Source organism: Capra hircus, chromosome 7 (genome assembly GCF_001704415.2).
Source record: "Capra hircus breed San Clemente chromosome 7, ASM170441v1, whole genome shotgun sequence".
In the NCBI taxonomy this organism is placed as follows: Eukaryota; Metazoa; Chordata; class Mammalia; order Artiodactyla; family Bovidae; genus Capra; species Capra hircus.
In genome coordinates this window covers 85597868-85624487 of record NC_030814.1, presented here as the reverse complement: position 1 = coordinate 85624487, position 26620 = coordinate 85597868, and the positions used below count along the sequence as shown (strand labels likewise).

Below are 26620 nucleotides of genomic sequence, written 5' to 3'. Positions count from 1 at the left end.
AAAAAAAAAATTCTACTGCTTTTAAATAATTAAGAAGGCCCTTCAATAAAATCCAGTTACTCCCATGGACAAAGAATTTTCTTTAATTACTTTAATATAAAAGACAGAAATGTTTCATGTTTCACATAACATTAAAAAAAAGTTGTAAAACCCTATAAGTATTAAATGAAAATAAATTTATTGAATGGCAGTAATCACTACAAAATTAATACTACCAAATTATTACTGAGACCTTTTGCATTAACAGTAATTGGATGTTATGTGGAGAAAATATCAAACAAGAAGATGGATGTTTTAAAACTACATTTTATCCAGTCTTTATCGTTTTGCTAAATCTAGTGCATATTAGAAGATATATTCAAGACGGTTATAAAGCTATTCAGCTAAATACGTCAAAGATCTTAAAAGAGCCCTCTACAAATAACATGACATTGCCATCATTCCATCTGTTTACAAAATCAAAAATACAAGTAATAACCCAATGAGTCCTTTAGGGAAAAGATTCAATTTAAAAAAGAGAACATTAACAGAGAATTAGTGATGGTGAGCAGAACAAGAAAATCAACATAATTAAGAAGGGTATATAATTATCCAACATGACTTCGTCTGGTTAAACCAATGCAACTTAATAAATAACTTGACTGCATTGTGAGTGAAAAGGGTAACAAGATCCAGAGTCCTGTTTTCAAATTCTCATATAATAATCCTACTTCAATCAACCTGTTAAGTAAAAGCACTGTTAAAATCCATATTAACATCATAACATACATCTTACAATGATACAAAAGTCAAACCGTTACTGGGAGATTCCTTTCTTTGTGACAGTACAGGAAAACTTCACAAGAGTGTGCACTTTTGAAAATATGATCAGTGTATACGGTATAGACAAAACAGGCACCTCCATTATAACGTTTTTTTAATAAATAAAAGCACATTAACATAAAAAGAAGTTAAGCAGCACCTGAAGCCTTTGACATGTGTAACTAAATGCTGGTACCCAAACGGTCTAACTGGTTAAGTTTTACTAAGAGGCGCAAAAAAGGAGCCAATTTTTGACTTAACATTTTAATTCTATGAGAGACAAGAGCTTGTCTGGGCTTACAGTCCTGTCATCTGACAGTGAGTAGCATACCAGTCCTCCACATGTCTTACACTTTGGAAAGCAGACCCGACTCTGGGGCACTCGCCTTAATTAGATTCTGAATTTCCTTGAATTTTGGATGGTCTTTATCAGCCACCAGCTGTAGCAGAACAGCCTCACTTGTAGTCACAATGATCCCGGTTCGAGCAAGACGCTTAAGGAGAAAAAAAAAAAAAGATAGACACAAGTCAAGAAATAAGCATGAGAATGAACACCATATTAAAACAGCAAAAAGCACAGTGAGACATGCTAGTGTTGTCTATCAAAACCACGGCGCTCAGCCATACATCAAATTCAGTGATGAGGAGAGAGTTCAAACCAGCCATACCAGAAACCCATGAGGATGATTCTCAATATTATTAATATTAGTCCCAACTACTAACATTATAAGGGAAAGAAAAAAGGTAGCCAATATAATGACTCAGATGTGCCAGAGACAGAAGGGATCAAGGCTAAGGACTGTAAAACAATGTTTCTTAAATTATTTTTCCCTCTCTCCAAATATCTGACATTAAACTGTATCAGTTCAGTTCAGTTCAGTTCAGTCGCTCAGTGATGTCTGACTCTTTGCGACCCCATGAACTGCAGCACACCAGGCCTCCCTGTCCATCACCAACTCCAGGAGTTCACTCAAACTCACGTCCATCGAGTCAGTGATGCCATCCAGCCATCTCATCCTCTGTCGTCCCCTTCTCCTTCTGCCCCCAATCCTTCCCAGCATCAGAGTCTTTTCCAATGACTCAACTCTTTGCATGAGGTGGCCAAAGTACTGGAGTTTCAGCTTTAGCATCAGTCCTTCCAAAGAACACCCAGGACTGATCTCCTTTAGAATGGACTGGTTGATTCTCCTGCAGTCCAAGGGACTCTCAAGAGTCTTCTCCAACACCATAGTTCAAAAGCATCAATTCTTCGGCGCTCAGCTTTCTTCACAGTCCAACTCTCGCATCCACACATGACTACTGGAAAAACCATAGCCTTGACTAGATGGACCTTTGTTGGCAAAGTAATGTCTCTGCTTTTGAATATGCTATCTAGGTTGGTCATAACTTTGCTTCCAAGGAGTAAGCATCTTTAATTTCATGGCTGCAATTACTGGTATACCCTATGTTAAACTGTATACCTACTTCTGGAGAAGGCAATGGCACCCCACTCCAGTACTCTTGCCTGGAAAATCCCATGGACGGAGGAGCCTAGAAGGCTGCAGTCCATGGGATCGCTAAGGGTTGGACACAACTGAGTGACTTCACTTTCACTTTTCACTTTCATGCATTGGAGAAGGAAATGGCAACCCAGTCCAGTGTTTTCGCCTGGAGAATCCCAGGGACGGGGGAGCCTGGCGGGCTGCTATCTATGGGGTCGCACAGAGTTGGACACGACTGAAGTGACTTAGCAGCATACCTACTCATATACCATAAGTAAAACACCGGTGGCAGAAAAGCCTCATGTGAGGTTAAGGAACATCCCCCTGAATGATAACAGAACCACCACCCTTGCCACTGTCATAAGCTTTTCAGAATCACAAACAAGAGTACAAAATTTAAGTTTGTACAGAGTTTCACCGACACGTCAAAGAACATCCTTGCTACACTGTCTCAGTGGAATCATAATAAAGAGTTAAGGACAGACATCTTAAGGTGGGGACAAACAGAGAGTACGCAGGAGGGATGAAGAGGGAAAAGGGAAGGAAGGCAAAGAAGAGAAAGCATAAAAAAGAGTGGGAGCGGGGATAGGAAGAGAATTCTAGGGCAGAGACCCATTTTCTGGATATATTTCTCAGAAACCCTAGGGGAAAAAGGAGACAAACTGTCATCCCATGAAACACCCACTGTTAAGAGCGGTAGAAGATGAGGTGTTTAGACACAACTAAGAAAGTTGGGAAAAAACATGTGAATCAGTGTCGTATCATAACGGGCATCACTTGAATAAACAGGACATCTCAATGGAGCCAAAGTAAAGCCTTCAAATGGCTGTAGATCCATAGTCCCAGCCTTCTCACTGGCACCCTCTTCCTTTTTATCCCCAAGGACGGAGAAGGGAGTATAAGCCGTAGCCTACTTATCAGATAGCAAGTTCGGGCTCAACCACCAGAAAAGAGGAGTGTGAGGAGCAGCTGATCACAAGTCTTGAGAAATGAAAAAGACAGCAGAGTCACAGAGGAAAGAAGAAGAAATAAGCAAGGCTGCCAGTGTCCTTTGCTGCTGCTGCTGCTGCTAAGTCGCTTCACTTGTGTCTGACTCTGTGCAACCCCACAGATGGCAGCCCACCAGGCTCCCCCATCCCTGGGATTCTCTAGGCAAGAACGCTGGAGTGGGTTGCCATTTCCTTCTCCACCAGTGTCCTCTACATTGGAACAAATACCAGACGATGAGTTGTCTCTGAGCTTTTTAAAGACTTCTGGAGACTAATTTCCTCCTCCTTGCTTTTCAGTAAACTTCTGACTGTCAAGTCAAAACCCTTAGAAATCTAAAAGGACTGTGTGGTTGCTTCAGACAGGAGGGTGGGCAATAAATATAAGATGAGCTGTGTCTCAGGGCCCTGAACGTCAAGTCACCTAAACCCAGCTCTCTCCCTGGCTGGCCTGCCTTCCTTACTGTTCCGTTGAATCAGTGGCCTTTCAATGAGTCAGCCTGAATCTGAATCATACTTTCAGTGTCTGTGGAACTGCTTTCTATATTCCAAAGTGCTAATGAAGGTCATTTCTCAGTAATCTTTCTAGTTCTTTCATGAGGCAGGAAGATCAGAAAAGTGTTCCCAGGTCTGAGAAAGAAATGCAATGACCCAGCAAAGACACAGCTTCTCACAGTGCTCTGCTGACCAGAACCGGGTCCACCCTAAGCCAACAGCTCTCAGGAATGCTAAGAGACCAAGGCAGGGGCAAGCTGGAAAGCAAGAGGCACACACACGAAAACATTTTAGTAAACAGAAACCTACATAAAATTACTTAACTTCAACAATAAAGTATGGCCAATATTGCGCATATTCAAAAGTAATCAAGGCACAGGATTTCCCTGGAGGTCCGGTGGTTCCGACTATGCCTCCACTGCTGGGGGCACAAGTTTCACTGCCTCGAGGTGTGGTCAAAAAAGAAAAACAAACAACAACCAAAAATAATAATCAAGCAGAGAACCTGTGTTAGGGGAAGGCGTGGCTCATGCCTTTGCTAAGAATGCTAAGATCAGGCTAACACATCTTGCCACGGTGCCCGCCCAGCACCAACTGGAAATGGTGCCTGAGCAGAAAGAGAACAGGGCACTCGAGCACCAACTGGAAATGGTGCCTGAGCAGAAAGAGAACAGGGCACTCGATCCAGACACAGGCAGGCTGCCACTCACCACCTTGAGCTGTGAGGACACCTAGGACACTGGCCCCAAACTCACTTCATCTCCTGGCTTAAAAGCAGGACAATTAAAACTCCAGCTGTTTAATGCAAATGGGTACTTGGCTTAATAGACTTCCAGAGTTCTTCCCTTAGACTTACAAAGTCAGTCCAACTAGGCCAAAGGAAGAGAAAGGTTACTCTGACCCACAAACCTAAAAATACATGACAGCCTCCTAGAGGGCAGAGGAGTAAAAAAAAAAAAAGACTAAACCCATTAAAATCCCAAGCAACACTTAACAACTTCCCAGAAGTACAAGGACAACAAGTTCAAGAGAGGGTTTTATCCTGTCTTCTCCCACATTTACCCTGCAACTGCAAGTTGAAAGAAAAACGCCTGACAGATGGTAGGAGCTCAAAACATTCTGAGGAGTAGAACACACACCACAGATCCCAGCAGAGAAGTTTTAATAACAGTAACGATAAATCTTATTAGTTTAACGATCTGAACAGGCAGGGTGGGGAGTCTCAGGAAAGATCTTGAGTAGCTGTGTTTCTCACGGGAAAGAGAAGAAGGGGAGCTGACCAGATCGCTGTTTCACTTTCATAGTCACAGAAGAAAACAGGAAACTGAACATTTCTTCCAAGGACTGTGGGACTAACTAAAACACCTCCATAGAAACTTCAGACTGAGAGGAAAGGTCTGAAATGTGGAACATCTTCCCTCATCACCTCTCGACCTGCTTCTTTCCGCTCCAACCTCAGCACTGCAACCCGAAGCAATGCTGGCTGTTCAGTGCAAGCTCAGTCACTTCAGTCATGTTGCGATCCTATGGACTGTAGCCCACCAGGCCTCTCTGTCCATGGGATTCTCCCGGCAAGAATACTGGAGTGGGTTGCCATGCCCTCCTCGAGGGGATCTTCCCGAACTGGGAACCGAACCTACGCCTCCTATGTCTTCTGCATTGCAGGCAGAAATCCACCCCAGCCCGTATTTTTTCCTTCCCTCCTCACAACTTCTCAAGACTAGTCCCTTGTGGGTCTTGGAAGCTGATATATGCTCATATATTTCTGACTGGAAGGAGCTCATGAAGAAAAGAATAAGAGCTACAGTAAAAATAAGAGCAACAGCTCACACTTGAGTGTTTATTGTGACAGACACGAAGTACTACCAATACATTATTTCATTTAATCCTTACAAAAATCCTCCCACGTAATGACTATTACTGTTTCTATTTCACTGCTGACAAAAAAAAATTAATCAGTTGATCTAAAAAAGGAACGGAAAATTTTACTCAGGTCAAGATGATGATCATAACCTGGGAACAGCCCCTCAGAAAACTCTGAGGACAGTTTCGCCCATCAGAAATCAAAGCACAGTTATGTAAGTTTTTTGAGACAGAGGGCTATACACGAAATGATAAATTATTGACAGTTTATAGAATCCAGATCCAAGCGCCACTGTGGCGGGTCACATGACCCTTGAGACAGTCAAGCAGGAGTATTATCTTTTAAGGAGCTGTCTACTCTTTACAGGTGTTTCTTCTCAAGATGTGCTTAAGGCATAATGTGCATACAGAGTAGGGGGAAAGAGGAAACCAAAGGGCAAAGAGAACTTCTTCCAGTTTAAATTTTTCTATTTCGCCATAAAAATATGACTTTTATTACATATCACTAACTTGAAACCTAAGGCAAAGATATTAGGTGATTGGTCCAAGGACACAAATTTACGAAATGCCAGAACCTGCATTCAAACCCATATTATCCCTCTACTGTTTGGACTCCTGATCAGTAAGATTACAGGCTACCTCTGAAAGAAGGAGGCTCAGGTATTAAAAGGCCAACTGTTTTATTCTGAGTCTTGGTAAAAGAATTGCCAGCAATAACAACTTTCTGTAATAAATGGCATAATAAAGACATGTCTGAAAAATGTAAATGAACGCAGGACAAAAGTTCTTAAAATCTCTTTACAAGAAAGGAAAATGTCTGGTTTTATATGTTCTTAAGTTCTTTGCTTCCTTGGGAACACTTCAAGTTCTGGACCTCAACATTACCATAAAGGATATTCATGGAGGAAAACAACTGCCTGTTGAGGCAGGACGGATCAGATTGCTAAGAAAATTTGAGAAGTGTTAGTTGATTAACTCTGACTGTAAGGAGAGCTTCAAGTTCTCTGCTGAGAGGGGAAGAAGCAATACCTAGTATCAAACTAACCAGAGAACCTAATAGTCCAAATGGACTTGAAAATCGTTGAATAAAATTAATAAAACCTCCCTGTTCAGGAATAAAAGAAGGGATGGCCAACCAGGGCTTTGAAAGCACTGCTGATGCCAGCTACCCTGTCGGCTTCCACATCAGCCCTCCTCACTGACTTGACCCTTCGTCTTTCTTATGCTTATTTGCCAAACTCACCACCCTGGGGAACATTTTAAACTAGGAGAGATGACTGAGCAATCTACAGAGAAAGTGGCTCATAGGTCAGCTTATGCATGAAACACTGGAGAGTCTCAAAAAAAAGAAAAAAAAAATCTACATTTTCCATTCTCAATTAAACTAATTAGTTAAAAACTGAGCAATTCAAGTCCAGATTGACATGACTTTAAAACTATGATAGAATTAGAATTAAACAAACCGACAGAGATCCACAATGTGAAGGATTTCAAAGGATTAATTGTGGGAGTTTGCTCTTCAATAGTCTCGGAATAGGAATTGCTTACGTAAGGCAACCGTTATGCAACGCTGATGAAAATCACTGACACGCCACGCAGAGAGCCATTAAACACTGTGTGTGAGTGACGCCCACAGTCAGTGACACGCCTATTCCCAGAAATCCAAGTCTGAGGAAATCTACACAAATCTCAGCTGAACCAGCCTGAGGCCCACGAGGCACTAGGTTTTGGATAGATCTTGATCAAGTTAAGCCTAGATGAGCTGCTTTTACTTTGCAAATCTTTAAATAGTTCTAGAATACCTCTTAGTTCCTGTGCAAAACTATAGTAAAGTTAGGACAGAAGATGTAAAGGAGTGTTTAGCATCACTAGAAATAAAAACAGAGCAGATGTGAAACAGGATATGATGGTGAGATCTTAGAGGCTGGTTGTGCACAGTGGAGACCTTGGAAATTGGTGAGTCTGATTATTGTCAGACCAAGCTCAAAGTTAAGAGGTAAATTTTCATTGCTGTTACATGTTTAATATTCTCCAAATTTATCTGAAAGCCTTGGTAAATGAACTATTTTAAAACAGGACAGTTACCTCAAGGGCGAACATCCTGTCCATCATGCTTCTCGATGACGTGGCATCAGCAACAATATGAACCTCGATACCTCGGCCGACGAGCTCCAGAGCTGTCTGCTGGATGCACACATGAGTCTAGATGGAAAGGAAAAACCCATATGTAACACTGTGAAACGACAAGTGTTTTACAAATGGGCAGCAGTACAGTAGAGCCAAAAGAGCACCACAGGCCTAACGACCCCGTCCTACATCGAGTTTTGCCTTCGACCCACCAGTGATCTAGAGCACAAACAGCATCTCTGGCTTTGTTTCCTCTTTGTTAAGTCAGGAACTGAATTACATCATCGGTCTTTGTACTGGGAACCTTGAACATATTCTTACAGCTCTGTGAGCATTTTTTTTTTTTTTTTGATATTTTCATCTGTGTCTCATCTGGGTGACCTTCACTCAGCTGACTACTACCGCTCGGTTTTGATGCCACTTGCAGTTGGGTTTATTTCTGTTTTCACACCAAATGCCTGACACAAAGAATACGTCTGCAGTACTGTCGACTGAGATAATGGTGGGAAAACTGAGTTGTTACAAGACACCCAGTAGTAACGGTAGGTCAAATTAAAAATAACTTATAGCTTAGGCAAAAAATACCCAGTATACATCACCAGCAAATGCATTATACAGATACCATCTTTCTAAGCACAAACTTGTATAATTCATTGGCAGGAAATAAAGAGTAAAAACAGACTCCAACAATAAGTGGATTAAATAAGCAATGAAAGCAGATTTTAATAATGCGACAAAGCTGACTTTATCTTTACATGACAAGAGAGCCATGGAAAATTATCGACTAACAAGTTATTAAAGTTAGCACTGGAGGACTGCTCAAAGATGATTTTGATTACACGTAAGAGCTAATAATGGTAAACAAATAAGAAAAAGTATAAAAGTCAGCAACAAGATTTGGCATGACATATTTATACAAATAGGCTTCTTTTATTATGTCGGTATTGGAGTTAAAATACAGAAATATTTAATATCCATATAAAACTGAGGATACATCTTTCTACCATTAAAACCTACTACTATGAAACCTACTATCAAAACATCATGGGTGTCTTAAATTATTTGCATTTCACTGTTTTTATGGTTTTCATAATTTTATAATTTCAGCTCAAGAGGTTCTTACAAGCTATGAATAAATACTTATATTCTGCTTCTACATGTGAAAAAACCCCCAAAATCATTTTAATCAGCATTAAGAATCCATGAATATATTTTTTCCTTAAAAAAAAAAAGTACTTGATTCAAATGTGAAGGACAATGAGCTACATGACCTCTAAGGTTTTCCAGAACAAAATCATGACCAAGAGGAACTCCTATATAAGTAAACATATTATCTTTGATGAAAGTGTGTTCTGAGTAGTAGTTCAAAGTAAAGGCCCAAAGATCAATCAACCTAGATTCAAATGCAACTCGGTCCTTTAACTAACTGTATGACCTTGAGCAAGACGCACAGCATCTGTGTTTAAGGTTCCCCATCTCTATAATATGAGGAGACCAAAAGTACGTAGATCAGAGGATTGTTCTGAGAGTTTAACAAATTGAAGGACAGAAGAGTGTCTGGACCAGTGACAGGACAATAGTCAACATTTAATAAATGGTGGGGGTTATTCTCTATCAGTTGTTGCTGTTTAGTCACTAAGTCATGTCTGACTCTTTTTGGACCCCATGGACTGTAGCCACAAGGCTCCTCTGTCCATGGGATTCTCCAGGCAAGTATACCGGAGTGGGTTGCCATTTCCTTCTCCAGGGGATTCCTGACCTAGGGATCAAACCCATGTCTCCTGCACTGGCAGGGGGGTTCTTTACCACTGAACCAACAGGGAAGCTCTTTTTACCTATACAGTATTCTATATACATGGAGAAGGAAATGGCAACCCACTCCAGTATTTTTGCCTGGAGAATCCCATGGACAAAGGAGCCCGGTGGGCTACAGTCCATGGGGTTGCAAAGAGTCAGACAGGACTGAGTGACTAACAAACACACACTATTCTATACAAAATTACATTCTGGAAATAACAAGTTTTCTACAAATGATATTGTGTCCAAAACAGAACAAGTGGTACTTACTTCTACTCCAAACAACACAACACTCCTGACTCCAGGAATCTCTGCTAATGCTGCTTCCACTTCCGGTAATACCATTGAAAATTTGGTCTTTGGAAGTACCAGCTTTACACCTGTTAAATCAATTTCTTGAACAGTGCTTCCAAGACCTTTAGGGTACTGTTCTGTTACAATAACTGGAATTCCTAAAATCCGGGCCCCTTGTAACTGGGGGGGAAATAAAAAGCACAAAGATAAGTACCAATATACATACATTTGTGTATGAATGTATATCGTGCTTCAGCAAATTGGAAAAAATAAACAAATGAGCATACCAATCTCTGTCCCACACTAATAATATCTCCAAAATACTTGATGGCTGGTCTGAACCTTTCTTGCATATCACAGCAGAAAAACACAGTGCTTGAAGGTGTAAGATTTCCCAGGGTAGTGAGCTGAGGAAAAAAGAAAGAATGATTTAGCATTTGTTATACAGTGACCTTTATTTTCAGCTGGAGGTCAGTAAAGGGAGAAAAACATTCCTACTGTTTGACCCATTAGGTCAATTTTAACAACTATTGTTTAGAAGAAACGATATGAATAATAGGAAAAAAAAAAATTATCCCCAAAGATGTCCACTGAATTGCTTTTAATAGTGAAAATTTGAAATAAACCAAGAACTGACAATACAAAAAATGATTTCACAAAACATATTTAGCCTATTAAAATAGCATATGCATATGTTTTCAAAAAATGCACACCTCTAAGAAGACATGCTTATAATCTAATGTTAATTTTAAAAAGCACACAGTTCAATAGTATTTCAAAACTCTAAACATATGAATAAAAAGAAGTAAATATATGAAAATATTGACAAGTGGTTACACAGTTAGGGATACTGATAATATTTTTTCTTAATACCTTTCTTCTGTTTTTCAAATGCTATTTTAAAACATTTGCTAAATGTTATTTAAAAGTATGTATTACTTTTATAATAAAAAATAGTAAAAAAAAAAACCTTAAATTTGATGACAATATTGCTTACAAGTACAAAGAATAAAATTTAAAATAATCTGTAGCAGAGACTGTGGAACAAAAAATGAAAAAAAACAAACCTAGAATTACTGCTACCATCAAGAAAGAAATATTAAATCAGTATTCTCAATACCATCTTAAGAGTTCCAAAAAAAAACAGCAATGAAATGATGCCAACCACATCACCAACGTCAAATGGAGAGACACAAACCTGACATCTCAATTCTTACACATGTTTATCACAATCAAGAAAATCAATGAATCAAGATGAAAACTGGGTATTAGGTTACCAAGCCTTACATTCATTGCTGTAGTTGGTCTACTACAATAACTTGGGCCCAACATGGATCTCCCAGAAAGTGAAAAATCACTGTTAAATACAAGAATTTAATCTGAATGCTGAAAAACCCACTGCGCTTTTTTTTCCCACCTTCTCAAATTAGAGAAGCTCTGGAAAGCACGCAGTTTGATCCTGAATGAGGCCATGCCACTACTCTTGGTACCCCTTAAGGCTTCCCTCTAATGAACATAAACCACCAACAGATAATAATTATTTCTAATTTTCTAGAGAAACCTGAGTCCTGATTACAAAGGTGGTGGCTTCACCACCAGCCTGACCCTAGACCCTGCCTTAGTACCTCGGCACATGTATCACACTTAAGAAACAATTACTCCAAGAATTAAATGCATCGTTAAGAGGAATCTTTGATCCTTAGCAGCATGACTGCTCTAGTCAGTATGCACTTTATTCATCTGCATCCTGGTCTGAAGGACTCTGGCACCTTAATCTCCCTCTGATATTAACTCCACAGACGTGTACTGATTAACCACATGCAGTCCAACACCATGTCCGTGTGCGAATGGAAGGACCATCTGTAATCCTAAAACTACGTAGAGGGTTTTTCTACTCTGTCAATAAGGAATGTTTAAAATAAATATTCTAGCATTTTGAATTATATATGCTCATCTTTGGCTGCTTCTTTACTTAAATTTTTAATGCAAGTACCATGCTTCCATTTCAGTCATTATCAAAAGCAATGAATCTGATGACTATATAAGTACTCAGGGTACTAGGTTGAAAATCAACCACTATTTATGATCATGTATCTTAAATGCTCAGTAAATATTAAATCTTGGCTCAAAATGCATATATATATATATATATAATTTTAGAAATTTGAACCAGGGGTCCCCAGTGAAAAATGATGTGTTGAAGGAACACTATGAAAAGCGGTTTAGCTGCAACTGCCCTGTTTAAAACAACTGCAATGCAACTCAGCAATCCTGCCTTTCTACAACATACGAAGACCAGCAAGCAGGCAAAATAAAACTCTGTGAAGTTGCCAGGGTATGCTGGATAGCCATGCACTAACACACTGAGAGCCTATGCTTACTTGGATCTCCAGCTCTCAGATCTTATCTCAGACTGTAAGGACTAACTCTGTATACATTCCTAACAAGTTTGGAAGGCTGGATTATAAATTAACATAAGGTTAGAAACAGCAAATGTGAAAGTTTGCTGAAGATAGGCAAACGGATAGCAGCAAGGAATAACAGCCGAGGAAGAAGAGATTCAAAATACAGTAAATGCGGATCAAAACTCAACCAGTTCTCAGTCTAGACTCCAATGAAGGAGTAACAGGCTGTATGTTAAGTTATAAACTGAGACAAAATCATTGTCTTCCATTCATTAAGAAAATCAGTTACATAATATTTCAGGTCTACTATATAAAATGGTCAAACTACTGAATATTGGGATGTTAAAGGAATAAAACCATACCTACTCAGAAATCCTAGATTATTCAGAGTTGTGGTCTCCCAGGGTTCCTGTTACCTGGTGCTTCCCAACACCTCATTACAGCTGTTCTGGGCAGGGGACCTCATCAGACATATGTCATATTAGAAGAGGTTAGCAAAGGCAGCCCTGAAATCCTTTCCAGCAGAGGAATCCATCATCTCTAAACTTTCAGTTAAAGAAAGAAGCCACAGAGACAGGGGTTGAGGGCAGAGATGACTGGTTATAATTTTGTGAAACAAAAATGCCTAGATATTCTCCTCTCCAGGAGTGGACACCCCTTGAATGTGGCCTGCACTGAGCAATTTGCTTCCTCATAATAGAGAATCGAGTGAGAGGGTAATTATGAATACGGCCTCAGCCAGGCCATCAAGACTGAGGCAATCAGTGAAGTCACGGTGATGGTATTCAGCCTGGATATGTGATGAGAATGACCTTCATGATCTTCCTCTCAAAATCCCACAACCCTTTAAGCACTGAGAAAAAAGCAGATAAACCCAAACTGAGATCATTCGACCAAAATATCTAATCAGTACTTCTCAGAATTGTCAAGCTCATTAAAAACAACGAAGCTTTGAGGAACTGTCATAACCCAGAGGAGCCTAAGGAGATGTGGCAATCAAACATAACTAGTATTCTGGATTGGATCCTGGAGCAGAAAGAGGACATTAGGGAAAAGCCTGTGAAATCTGACTAAAGTGTGGCACTCAGCGAATAGTAATGTACTAACGTTGGTTCTTTTGGAGAAGGCAATGGCACCCCACTCCAGTGCTCTTGCCTCGAAAATCCCATGGACGGAGGAGCCTGGTGGGCTGCCGTCCATGGGGTCGCTGAGGGTCGGACATGACTGAGCGACTTCACTTTCACCTTTCACTTTCATGCATTGGAGAAGGAAATGGCAACCCACTCCAGTGTTCTTACCTGGAGAATCCCAGGGACAGGGGAGCCTGGCGGGCTGCCGTCTATGGGGTCGCACAGAGTCGGACACGACTGAAGCGACTTAGCAGCAACGTTGGTTCTTTAGTTGTGACAAATATGCCACAGTGATGGAGATGTTGGCAAGAGGGGAAACTACGTCACATATGCAGGAGCTCTCTGTATTATCTTTGCAACTCTCCTTGTAAATCAACACTATTCTAAAAAATTTAGGTAAAAAAATTTAAATGGTCTCCCTATGTCCTAAGAGTAGCGAGAAGAGCCACTACTTTATGAATAATCTCCATACCATACAAGGGAGAAAAAGGAGGAGCTGAGGCTACCAAAAAAAAAAAACAACTACTGAAAATCTCTAACTACATCCAATCAACCCCTTATCCACCCCAACTCCACGAAAATTTCAATAACTGTTAAATTACACACTGACTCTATAATCCAGGGACTCCATAATTTGACTCAGAAACTCCTCTTACACCGAAACCTTGTAGATAACTAAAAGTGCCGCTCATCATCAGACCTGTTGCAACTCCAAGAAAGCAAATTACAAGTGGACTTGACCAAATGCTGTCATGGGTAAACGTGTAGCAATTAGAGATCAACACATATTCAGGAAGTCTGAAGAAATCACATATAAAAATGTTTACATACACACACCTTCATATATTTATCTATCTATATACATCACTATACACACATACATTAAAAATATGTATTTTAATGTGTTGAATACATATTTCAACACAAAAAGTTGATTACAATCAATGGCTTCCTCAAGCAATAGTTTAAGATAAGTTCCAAGTATAAAATTTTTGCCCACTTTCTTAACTGTCATAGCTAGACTTTGACCTTAGATTTCATAGTCAAAAGACTCTTCATCCCCAAATTCCATGACTACCGTGATCATAACAGTATTCACCCTGCTTCACATCCACATGTGACCTGACCCTTTTCTAACAACAGCTGCTACATCTGCAAGGATCTGCTCCTCCCTTACTTGGTCCCCCTGGTTTCTCGGGACAGGCACAAACATGATGGCTGGTCTTGTTCAGTGATATGTGGTGTGCCACTTCTGATCTCTCCATAAACGTAGCACATGGTGAGAGTTGTGTATTGAACTGTGTGCTCCGAAACTCAGATGCTGAATTCCTGACCTCCAGTACTGCACCCCAGTATTGCCTTATTTGGAAACAGTCACTGAAAACACAGTCAGTTAAGACGAGGTCACACTGGAGCAGCATCTGCGTGCGTGCTCAGTTGTGTCCCAACTCTTTGTGACCCCATGGACGGCGGCCCATCAGGTTCCTCTGTCCATGGAATTTCCCAGCCAAGAATATTGGAGTGGGTTGCCATTTCCTCCTCTAGGGGATCTTCTCAACTCAGGTGGATGCCTCATCCAACATGAGAGGCATCCTCATTAAGAAGGGAAATCTGAGCACAGAGAAGGCCATGTGAACATGAAGGCGGAGATCAGCGTGGTTCGTCTACAAGTGAAGCCATGCCAAAGATGGCCAACCTGCCACCAAAAGCCAGGGGAGGCACGAAACATCTTCTCCTCCACAGTCCTCACAAGGACCCAAATCTGACCTAAATCCTTTAGAACTGTGAGAAAATAAATTTTGGTTATATAAGCTGCTCAGTCTGTAGTACTTTGTTACAGCAGCACCCAAGCAAGTGACTACAGTGCGTAAACTGTGTATCTTTAGAAATGATTGAAGTTTGAACTTGTGAATGTGGTGTTTTGAAAATGTTAGTAGTCTATTAGAGCAACAATATAGGCATGATGTACTTGGCAGAGGGGTCCAGAAGGGAATATGGGGTGTCATTATTTCACTGAGAAGTGTTTCCAAGGAAACCTATCACAGGTACAGGAAGGCTTTGTTTCAATACTGACTCAAAACAGAGGCCTGTGACACGACTCTCCCAGGCAATGCAGGTCAGCCCATGGGCATCAGAATCTGAGTTCAAATGTCAACTTCACTAACTTCAATTGCAAACTATTAACATTTCTAAACAGCAGCTTCTTAATCTGGCTTTGCTGGTGGCTCTGAAAGTAACTATCTGCAATGTGGGAGACCCAAGTTTAATCCCTGGGTCGGGATGATCCCCTGGAGGAGGGCATGGCAACCCACTCCAGTATTCTTGCCTGGAGAATCCCATGGACAGAGGAGCCCGGTGGGTTACAGTCCATGGGGTCACAAAGAGTCAGACACAACTAAACACCGTCACTTCCATCTGTAACAAAGTAATAAAAATAGTTGCTACCTCACAGGGCTATGGAGAAGGCAATGGCGCCCCACTCCAGTGTTCTTGCCTGGAGAATCCCAGGGACGGAGGAGCCTGGTGCGCTGCAGTCCATGGGGTCGCACAGTCGGACATGACCGAAGCAACGTAGCAACAGCATAAGGCTATTTCAAAGACTAAATCAGTTTCATGTAAATCCATCAATTAAAGTATTAGGGTACTGTGCATCCCTCTTATAGGAAACGTACACTGTGCTTTCAAGTTTAGCACATGTTAAAACCGGTTCTTCAATAATGAGGTTAAAATACCACTTACTACTAATATGATCCATTAAGAAACCAAGAAATATATATAGAGAAACATTGATAACGTCTAACTTGTTAGCACAGTCTATAGAATTAAGAAATGGTTCATAAAGTAGATTTCCAAATGTTACCAAAAGACTTACAGTAACTATTGGTACATGATCTGCTTCTGGAAAAATAGGTTCAGATTCACTCTTATTTTGCAACCTACTCACCTACTGTGAACACTAATGTGACTGGCATTAAGATTACAACTCAAGCTTATCAGTTAAAAGTTTGAGCTTTCCAACTGCTCGCGGGAGGCCAGCCAACTCCACCCATTTTAGTGCTGAGGACAGAGGGGTTCTTTACATCATACCTGATATTGGGGTGGCGGTGAAGCTGACCAGATCCCAGGAGCACAGTGACATCTGAATCTACACTGAATTCCCCCTGGCAAATTAAATGTAGAAAAAAACTCCCGAACACAGATCATAGCTTCCACTGGCACACAGTTTATTTATAGGTAGCCTTTCTGCTGCTGCTAAGTCACTTCAGTCATGTCAGACTCTGTGCGACCCCATAGATGGCAGCCCACCAGGCTACCCCGTCCCTGGGATTCCCCAGGCAAGAACACTGGAGCGGGTTGCCATTTCCTTCTTCAATGCATGAAAGTGAAAAGTGAAAGTGAAGTGGCTCAGTCGTGTTCGACTTCAAGCGACCCCATGGACTGCAGCCTACGTCCATGGGATTGTCCAGGCAAGAGTACCAGAGTGGGTTGCCACTGCCTTCTCCAAGGTAGCCTCTCACGTATCCACAAAGAGCAAAATGTGTACAACGCTTTGGGCAGTAATTTGAAATGTTAAATTTTTTACAAGGGGAGTGGGTGGGCGAGAGACAATCCCTTAGGATTCAGCTGTTATCTCCAGAGCCCCTGACACTGTCAGCCTCCTGAGAAAAGCCCTGCCTACTTCTCTAACTCAAGAGTTCTGAGCATTGGCTTATCTACCTGCTCCTCCTACACACTCCACGGTTAAGGTTCTGAAATCCAAAGTCATCACCTTCCAACTAGCAAGCCCAAGGGAGACCCAAGTCCTTTCCATTTTCTTTTCAAACCATGCCTTCTCTTCCTTCCCACCCTGAACTCTGGGGCACCTTCTAGCTATAAAATGTCCACACCTCTGTTTAAAATAATCTTCATACTAATACACTTCCAAGAAAGTAAAACCTGGAGCAGAATCCCTTCCCAATTAAACACCTCAGAGAAGGTCAAAATAACCTTCCCAGGAAAGCCCTTATCTTCTGCCCACACAAAGCTGCCAGAGCCCTCCCTCCTACGTACTCAGAGCAAAATACTCTCAGTGGTGTCATTCTTAACCATGTCCATTTCTTCCTCTCTTCTGCTTGGGTTCTGCCTTCCCTGGTGACAAGCTGGAAAAATACACTGATAGTGGTATGATATCAAATTTACATGAGCTTCCAGGGTTGAATTCTCCATTAGTTAAAACTTGGGAAATACCTTGTGAAAAATTAACACTTGTAAGTCATAAAAATGACCTAAATTCCCACTGTATAAGCCTCTCATTTATATTTCTTCCCCTTTGTCTCTAATGCCTCAGACTTCAAGCATTTTGAGAAAGTTGAAGACACATAAAAAGTGCTTGAAACATGAGCTGTCTTTAGCTACCTGAGCTGTCAGCAGACACTCGGTCACTGTTACAGAATATTTCAGAAAGGAAGACACTAAAAAGTTATCATAGCCTAATACTGGCAATGGGGTCTTACAGATGAATCTCCATAGAACCGCTAACCAACCATCAGTGCAGGCAGTGTGTTTTGCAGGGTCATTAGCAACAGTCAGTACAAGCCTGAAAGCAAACTTAGGCCCCTATGGAAACTGAGAATACATTCTAGAATATACAGGATGTTAGCCAGAGCTGCAGAGGCTATAAGGCCTTCTCCAAAATCACAAATGGCATTATTTAAGCCATGGATGACAAGTGGCCAAACACGCTCTTCCTCCTTGCCTCTGGTAGAAGGAGCCTGTTGTCCCTGAGGATGGTCTCCCTGACCAGCCACCTTGAGTCTTTCTGACTGACAGGCATCTGCTCCACAGAAGCAATAAATAGCATCAAACAACTGATATTACCAGCCCAAGTTTGTGACTTGTTTCCCGTTCTGCTTGATATATTCATTAAGCATGAAAAGAGAACATGAATGCTGGGGCCAGCTGTAGGACCCTCGCATGCTTTATTTACCTTGGGACCTTGGGCAATTTCCTACATGTTCTGCTCCTTGGCAAAATGAAGGAGTAGGATTTTAGGTAAGGAGCATGAATTCGGTCTTATCCCTGTTTACATTCATTATGCCAGGCACATACAGCTGCCACTCAAATGCAGAATGAACTCTTAAGTTCTTGTCCAGCCATGAAATGTCCATGTCTTCAGGATTATACAGCTGGGCTCCAAAAAATATAGTAAAATGGTCATGAAAAGAAATATCTTCCATTTTCCTTCTGGGAGTATCCACACATATATACATACATGTGTGTGAGCATGTATACACACATACATATATCTCTCTCTTCATATGGAAGGGATAAACAGGTATGAGAATAAGCATATGGATATATATGGTATGAGTGTGCAACCCTCCACATTACCTATTTTTAAGCTTGTGGAGGCACCTGGCTGAAGAAGTCAAGCTACTGTGATTACTAAAATGAAATAATATAAAAATATTTTAAATACTTTAAAATATCTAATGTATCATGTAACAGATGCTTAGGTATTCTTGGACTAATTGATGAAAAATAATTATATTTTCAAAAGGATGGGGCAGAGCAGTGCTACTATAATTATTATTTTAAACATTACCACAAAAACTTAAACTATTATTTTATCTCCAATACCAAGCAAAATATTTCAAAAGCCACGTGTCCTGAATTACATAATGCCTTTTGAGAATGTACAAGACATCTCAGGTATATACATACATATTATTAATTTCTTTAGTTAAAAAGAGTTGTCAGACCCAGACTGAATTTTTCCAAAAAAAAAAAAAATCCTATTATTGGCGGAGGGGGAGGCCTTAAAGACTTGAGAAGGGCACCAGTCTGGCATAACATCTCTTAGGTAACAGCCCACCTTCCCTCCCGACCACTACAGGAAACACATCACAAAGAAGTCAGCCTCCTCAGGAAAGCTCCAGATCTCTTCAGCTAGTATTTGGATTCTCGCCTTTATTAATGGGTTTGTCAAAGGTGCATCCAACTTCTTTGGTATTTTTGGCAGCATTAATCTAAACAGACTGACAAGGAAGGCTGCAGAAAGTGTCCGCCATGAACACTCCTGAAGACATAGAAATGGGGAGTAGTAAACCCCTATCAACCACAACTCCCAAGAGCAGGGCAAATTCTAGGGTATCAGACACCAGGTACCTGCCTCCGTTTTGGCTCATCAAGGGCTGACCATGTAATCTCACAGCCTTTGTCCTCTGATTAAAGTACCTGCTTTGGAAGTTTCTGGACTGGGTGCTGGAGTGATAGCAAACAAGATCAATTCCTCAGACAACTACAACTGAAAAGAAAACTAGAGGGCAATCCTCAGAAATGACACCTGAATATTAAAGTGACTTCTAAACCTGAATCCCACATTTCAGTTTGGTTTTCCAAAGAAATGGCTTACCTGTCTCTCAACCAAAAAATTGTTGATGGTGTAGTACCTAAAATACACCTTTTATTCTTGCTTTGCAACAGTGTAAATCCTCGAGTGAATCCTCTGAGCAGAGCACAAAAAGAACCCAGGAGGCAGATCTGTGCAGTATAAGAACACGGCTTTTTAAAAATATTCAAAAGCTATAAAATAATCCTCAGGTATAACAACTTTTCCAGCTAGCACTACCAGGAAAGAATGGTCTGGCTAAAGTTGGGTATTTAAGAAGGTACTGCAGCCTGATTCGAATGACTTTTTCAAGGCAGTCAAATGTATACGTGTAATCAACAGATTCAGCTGACAGTTACTATGAAGAGGCTAAACACGGTTATTTCACTTAGGGAAGGCTGAAGATCAAAGGAGCTGAAAGCTGGGAAAAAGGAGGGGTGAAAGGACAGGACTCCAGAAGTTTGTGTTTCCGCAAGTGGTGAACACAACTCCGGGAACAAACCCCAAGCCCGACACTCCGCACAACCTCTTTTCCCCGGTTCTGCATCACGCCAAAGGAAAACACAGCTACTCCGCACAGCCCTTGGGTTACGCAGGCGGCTGGGACTTGCTCCCAGCACACAAAGCGGATGCGGGAGGCTGAGGACCACACACGTGGGGGCGTTCGCGCGCGCCGCCTCTAGCTGGGAGGCCCACGCCCCATCCTTGGCGGAGGACAGCCGGTGACCGTCACCTTCGGACAGGCGCCGGGGCTGGGCCATTCACGAGGCTTGCGACACCGGCGCGGCCCTTCCCAGTCGGCGAGGCGCGCGGGGCCGGCCGCCGCGGGGCACCTGAGGAGCGCGGCGGGGACGGGGACGCACGGGGACCCGGAGCGGCGGGGCGCGCGGCCCTCCCGCGGGACCCACCTGGATCTGCAGCGGCACGAGGCGCACCTTGCAGCGCTCGCTCACCGCGAAGCCCTTGGGCAGGTCCACGTACTGGCCCCACTCCTCCGCGAAGAGCTGCACCACGAATTTGCGGTGCATGTCGATCTGGTCGCCGTACAGGCTGAGGAACTTCTGGATGAGGAGCTCGTAGCCCGCGCCGTGCGGCACGGTCGCGGGCCGCGCAAAGACCGAGAAGCAGAAAAGCACGGGGACCGTGCCCGACGGCGCCCCCGCGCCCGCGCCGCCGCCGCCGGGGAGCGCCGGGACCGCCGGCTCCGCCGCCGCCATGTTCCCCGAGCGTCTGCGAGCTCCGAGGCCGCGAGGCGCAGACACTGCCGGCCGCCGCGGCCCCGCCTCCCCGCGCCGCCCGCCGCCCGCTCGGGAAGGCGAGGGGGCGGGTCCTGGCGGCCGAGGCTCCCGCGCCCTCCTCCTCGCCCGGGCGGAGGGCGGACCCCGCGGAGGGCCGGGCTGTGGGAGCTGGGCGCCTGGCCAAGCGCCTGCGCCCGCCGCCGGGACCGCCCCCTCCAACCTCGGGCGGGCCGGGGATCCCGCACACCCTCGACCTTCCGGGGCTGCCGGGGCTCCAATCCTCAGAGGAGATCGGTGCCCCCGCCTTCCAGCCCGCTCCGCCCACCGTCGAGCGGTGTGCTCCGGCGTTTGGGGCTGTCCGGCGAGATCTGCTGGGGTGCGTTACCTGTCGGCCTTGTCGGAAGGCAGGCAGTCCTTGAAGACGGCGGTAGTGATATTAAAACCGGTAGGGCAGCTGATAGATGCCCTCAGGAGAGCGGTGGAAGTCAACGCTTCCTTAGGAGTGCCACCCAAGGCGTAGAATTTCATGGTGTTTTTTTTTTTAACCCCATGAAACACAGTCTCTCCAGTCGTGGATCTGAGATCTTACCCTCTCTATATCTCAACCCAATTTCCGGGAGAACTTGGATTGAGCATGGGCAAATATAAAGGGGTTTAAGAGTGAAAATCAGGATTTTTTTTTTTAAATTCAAGCTGAGGATTTTGTTTTTAAGCAAGTAAAAACAATCCCCTTCAAATATTTTTTTTACTTGTGAACACTCTAAGGCGCTATAATTAGCTGGAATTAGAAAAGTATACGTTACGAACCAAGTCTCCTTAAAGGTCAGGTTCTCGGAAGATAGGCTTATGAATCTAAAAAAAATAAAATTTTAGATGTCAGAGGTTTCCTCCTCTTAGAAGAAAATAAGGAAGGTGCAGGGTTTCTTAGTTGGCACTGTTGACATTTGGAATGGATACTACCTTTCCGTGGGGGCTATCTTGTGTGTTTGTATGATTTTAGCAGCGTCTCTGACCTCTACCCACTAGATGCCAGCATCACCCTCCACTTCCCTCTCACACTTAATTTGATCTTGACAATCAAAAAAAATGTTTCCAGACATTGTTCAATATACTCCAGGAGATAAATTTGCCCCTAGTTCAGAGCCACTCCTTTAAAGTAATGCCAGTACCATCCTTCGGCCTTTACTTCTCACTTGTATACAAGCTACTGAAAATAGTCTGTTTTCTGGCACCTCATCAAACTTGATTCCATTTAAAACTTGTCTGAATCCATCAGACCCCAAATGATATCTTTGCAGATATCACTTCACTGCAAGGTCTTCCGTGTGCAGAAGTGCAAATCTATGCTAGTAGAATGGTAGTTTAACTACCAAAAGGTACCTATTCTAGGTATTAGTCTGCTGCTAAGTCACTTCAGTCGTGTCCGACTCTGTGTGACCCCATAGATGGCAGCCCACCAGGCTTCCCCGCCCCTGGGATTCTCCAGGCAAGAACACTGGAGTAGGTTGCCATTTCCTTCTCCAAGGCATGAAAGTGAAAAGTGAAACTGAAGTCACTCAGTCGTGTCTGACTGATAGCGACCCCATGGACTGCAGCCTACCAGGCTCCTCCATCCACGGGATTTTCTAGGCCAGAGTACTGGAGTGGGGTGCCATTGCCTTCTCCAGGTATTAGTCTAGGGGGGACTAATTGTAAAAGAGTTCCTTCTCCTTACTAATGCCTCTGAGACAGAGCAGGTTAGAGAAGTTGATCTGAACCTCAGACCCCCTCAACAAGCACCTCTGTATCTAAACAATGTTTTCTGGTGGTCTTCAGTCAACATACTTACTCCACTCTCAGATTTTTAAAGTAGGTTTCCAAAGAAACCAATTTCCATATCCACTGTACTACCTGAGATTGGCCTTTGGCCATTTTATTTAACATTGCAGTCTCTGTGGGAATAACACACAAATAGCATTAATAAAGCAGGTATTTGAAGGACACATTCACATTTATTGAGTACCAACTGTGTCATTCCTATTCTAGAAAAGGGCCATAAGTATAGCTTTCACTGATAATTTACTTTTCTCAGGAATTTAATTATTAGAATACTAAATTTGATAAATGTCATTGGAAAGAGTCAATGAATAAGAATCCATCAGCAGATATTCTAATGACAAGTAGAAAATAACTATCCTGACAAAATCATCACAGATAAAATGCCCAAAATGGTCTCATATAGGATTCTCAGGGGGTTTACTAGTTAACTTTAAGTACTTACTTTCAGAATTTAAATTCTAAGCAATTCAAGAAGTTAGTTTATGCAGTATTGATTAATATGTTAATGCACTACAGAAACAAACTTCAAAATCTCAGTGGATTAATACAACAAAAGGCTTATTTCTTACTCCCCCTAATGAGCAGCAATATTTGACAAGTTGGTCATTCTTTCCATTTGAATCATATGCTTCATTTCCTGGATACCATTCTCTTTTATTTCTCCTTCTACTTCATTTTCAAGCTCTTTTCCCACCTTCTCCTCATTTCCCAGATCTCTAAAAGTTTCAGTACCCCAGGGCTTAGTTCTCACACTTGTCTTTAAGATGTGTGGCTTTAAATACCACCCATAGACCTTTGATTTCCAGATTTTTGTCACACAGGGCTCATTCCTGAATGCCAGACTCACATATACAAGTGCTTATTTGATATCGCCACTTGGATCTCTTATAGATTTCTCACATTTAATTTGGTTTGCACCGTCCCAAAATTTCTCCCCCTATGTTAGCATGTAAGCATATGTCAACTTCAGTTTACTAAGTACAATAACCATTAGCTTATCCTGTATTCCTCTCTATCTCCCCCTCTAGTCTATCAACAAGATCTGATCATCAAAATCCAAACTTTCTCATCCATACAGTCCTACCACCCAAGGCCAAACCACCATCATCCCTCGTCTGATTAAAACACGGTCATCTTCAACAGTGCCTACTATTGATTTTTGTACCCCCAAAGGCCATTTACTACAAGGCTTTCAATTCCTGCAGTGAGAAGACAGAGAACATTGAGGGTCAGGACTAGGCCTTAATGTTAAGAGGAGCAGAGCTCCAAAGAACGTTAAATTCTTAAACAATACATATTTTCTATGCCGAGGCCAGGGACCTGGCTGGGAAATGGAACCATGACACAGGCAATGGGATTGATAAAACTAAAAATCCTAAGTCCTCAGACTCCTCGGGCTTCCCTGGCGGCTCAGATGGTAAGGAATCCACCTGCAGTGTGGGAGACCTGGGTTCGATCCCTGGGTTGGGAAGATCCCCTGGAGGAGGGCATGCAACCCAGTCCAGGATTCTTGCCTGGAGAATTCCACGGACAGAGGTGCTTGGCGGGCTACAGTCCATGGGGTTGCAAAGAGTCAGACAAGACTGAGTGATTAACACTAGCGTTTAACCTCAGATTCCTTCATGACCAGCATTCCCTCATGTTTTGAAGACAAGGCTTTTCCTTAGCAAGACATGAATTTTCTCAAGATTTTCCCTCCACCTTCCTTCCTGGTACCTAGGCCCATACATAGGCTTGCTGCTGCTGCTGCTGCTAAGTCGCTTCAGTCGTGTCTGACTCTGTGTGACCCCATAGACGGCAGCCCACCAGGCTCCTCCGTCCCTGGGATTCTCCAGGCAAGAACACTGGAGTGGGTTGCCATTTCCTTCTCCAATGCATGAAAGTGAAAAGTGAAAGTGAAGTCGCTCAGTCGTGTCCAACTCTTAGCGATCCCATGGACTGCAGCACGTCAGGCTCCTCCATCCATGGGATTTTCCAGGCAAGAGTACTGGAGCGGGGTGCCATTGCCTTCTCCGATACATAGGTTTATGCAACAACAAAACCAGGCCATTGTTGTACCGGGCCTTTTAAAGAAGGAAAGGCGTGATATCTCATAGGAATTACAGAATCTGACAAGCATGTACCAGTAGGAACTGAGACCATGCATGGCCCTGCAATATGAGGGTGCACAGTCAAGGAGGTGAAGCATAAGTTTATCAATCAAGAAACTACCAGAATACAGGATTTAATACCCTTGTAAAGATTTTTGGAGATAGACCAGCTGCTTCTAGGGCAGCTTCTCCATGGACCATACGTTTACATTTCTCAAACCAAAGCTATGGCAGCTGTCTTTCCCTCCAAAGAGGTATAAAGTGACTGGACATCCTTCAGAACATCACAATTGTCCACTATATTAATAACATCATGCTAATTGGAGAAGAAAAGGAAAAAGTAATTATTCATGGCAGGCCTTGGTAAGACAAAAGAGCTCCAGAAGGGAGAGAGAATCTCAGAAGTTTCAAGGACCCACCATATTCATAAAATTTTAGGGTTCAGTATCTAGGGCATTCCAAGACACCCAGTGAAGACAAATAATCACTTCTTGCATTTCATTTCCCAAAATGAAGAAGGAAGCAAACAGCCTAGGAGACCTCTTTAGATCATGAAAATGAAAGTGATAGTTGCTCAGTCTTGTCTGACTTTTTGCAACCCCATGGACTGTAGCCCACCAAGCTCCTCTATCCATGGAATTCTCCAGGCAAGAATACCGGACAGTGGGTTGCCATTACCTTCTTCAGGGCTCCTTCCTGACCTAGGGATTGAACCTGGGTCTCATGCATTGAAGGAAGATTCTTTACCATCTGAGCCACTAAGGAAGCCCCTTTAGATCACATAGAGACAGCATCTTCCACAACTGAGCATAAGCCAAGACTCATTCTGCGTGCCATGAAATGCTGCCAACTTTGAGTGTGGCCAGAGCAATGGAAATGACTTTGCAGTAGATCCCAGCAGTGGTGCAAGCACCTCTGCCTCTCAAAGCATACGACCTGACAAATGCTATGGTAATGGAAACACTAATGGTACAAAAGGATGCTGTTAGATTTATGGAAAATCCTCATGCAAGAGTCACAGTGCAAACCGTCATTGGTTTTGGAACGAAGCCATGGCACCTGCAGCAGAAATTTATACTCTGCTAGGACAGAAAGTGACCATGTAGGTGGAAGAGCCCATCCTGAGCTGATTTCTGTCAGATCCACCAAAGCCTATGATTGAGAAATGCGAGAGGAAATAGAAAGTTGGCATGATGCTTATGGAATCAAGAATAAGCAAGGCTGGACAGAACAGTGAACTATAAGAGCAGCTAGTCTAGACACCTGCACCAGCCACCTCTGTCTCACCAGTGCCTGTCCCTCAGGTCCCACTGGAAATCCATTATCACTAGCTGCTGGGAGATAAAAAGTTTGGATTGGCTTAATATCCTGGTGTAAGACAAGAATGAGGGGGAATCCTCCCAGTGGCAAAACTCCCAGTGACCAGTGACCTGGTCATCCACTTTCCTTGGAAAGAGAAGTCGCCTGAACAGAGCTTAGAAAATACACAGAATCATAGGCAATGGCAAATGGCTTGGCAAGCTAGTCAGGAATCTGGAGGAAGAAAGACTGGACAATCAGCAACAAAGAGATCTGGGATAGACACACGAATGTGTTCATATGGGAATGAGCACCGAATGTGACAATTTTCATATCATATAGTAATGTTCCCTAAAAGGAGCTGCTAGAGGGTAAATATTATCCTACCAGGTAGACAACCAGAATATATAAAAGACTCCTATTAAT

General features: G+C 42.7%; 1 protein-coding gene across 1 annotated transcript; it reads right to left on the bottom strand.

The window, feature by feature from the left end:
- Positions 77-21024, bottom strand: ISOC1 (isochorismatase domain containing 1). Its single transcript, XM_018050708.1, has 5 exons — positions 20658-21024; positions 10132-10251; positions 9821-10024; positions 7712-7828; positions 77-1295 (listed from the first exon to the last, which is right to left on the bottom strand). Exons 1-5 carry the CDS (start codon positions 20964-20966, stop codon positions 1149-1151), a joined length of 897 nt encoding a protein of 298 aa, XP_017906197.1. The 5' UTR covers positions 20967-21024; the 3' UTR covers positions 77-1148.

Coding starts and splice junctions, on each gene's coding strand:
- ISOC1 (XM_018050708.1), bottom strand. CDS start 20,966: ATGGCGGCGGCGGAGCCGGCGGTCCCGGCGCTCCCCGGCGGCGGCGGC. Junction 10,252..20,657: donor TCGTGCCGCTGCAGATCCAG/GTGGGTCCCGCG, acceptor TTTTTTCCTCAG/CTCACTACCCTGGGAAATCT. Junction 7,829..9,820: donor TTGTGTTGTTTGGAGTAGAA/GTAAGTACCACT, acceptor CTTTCCATCTAG/ACTCATGTGTGCATCCAGCA.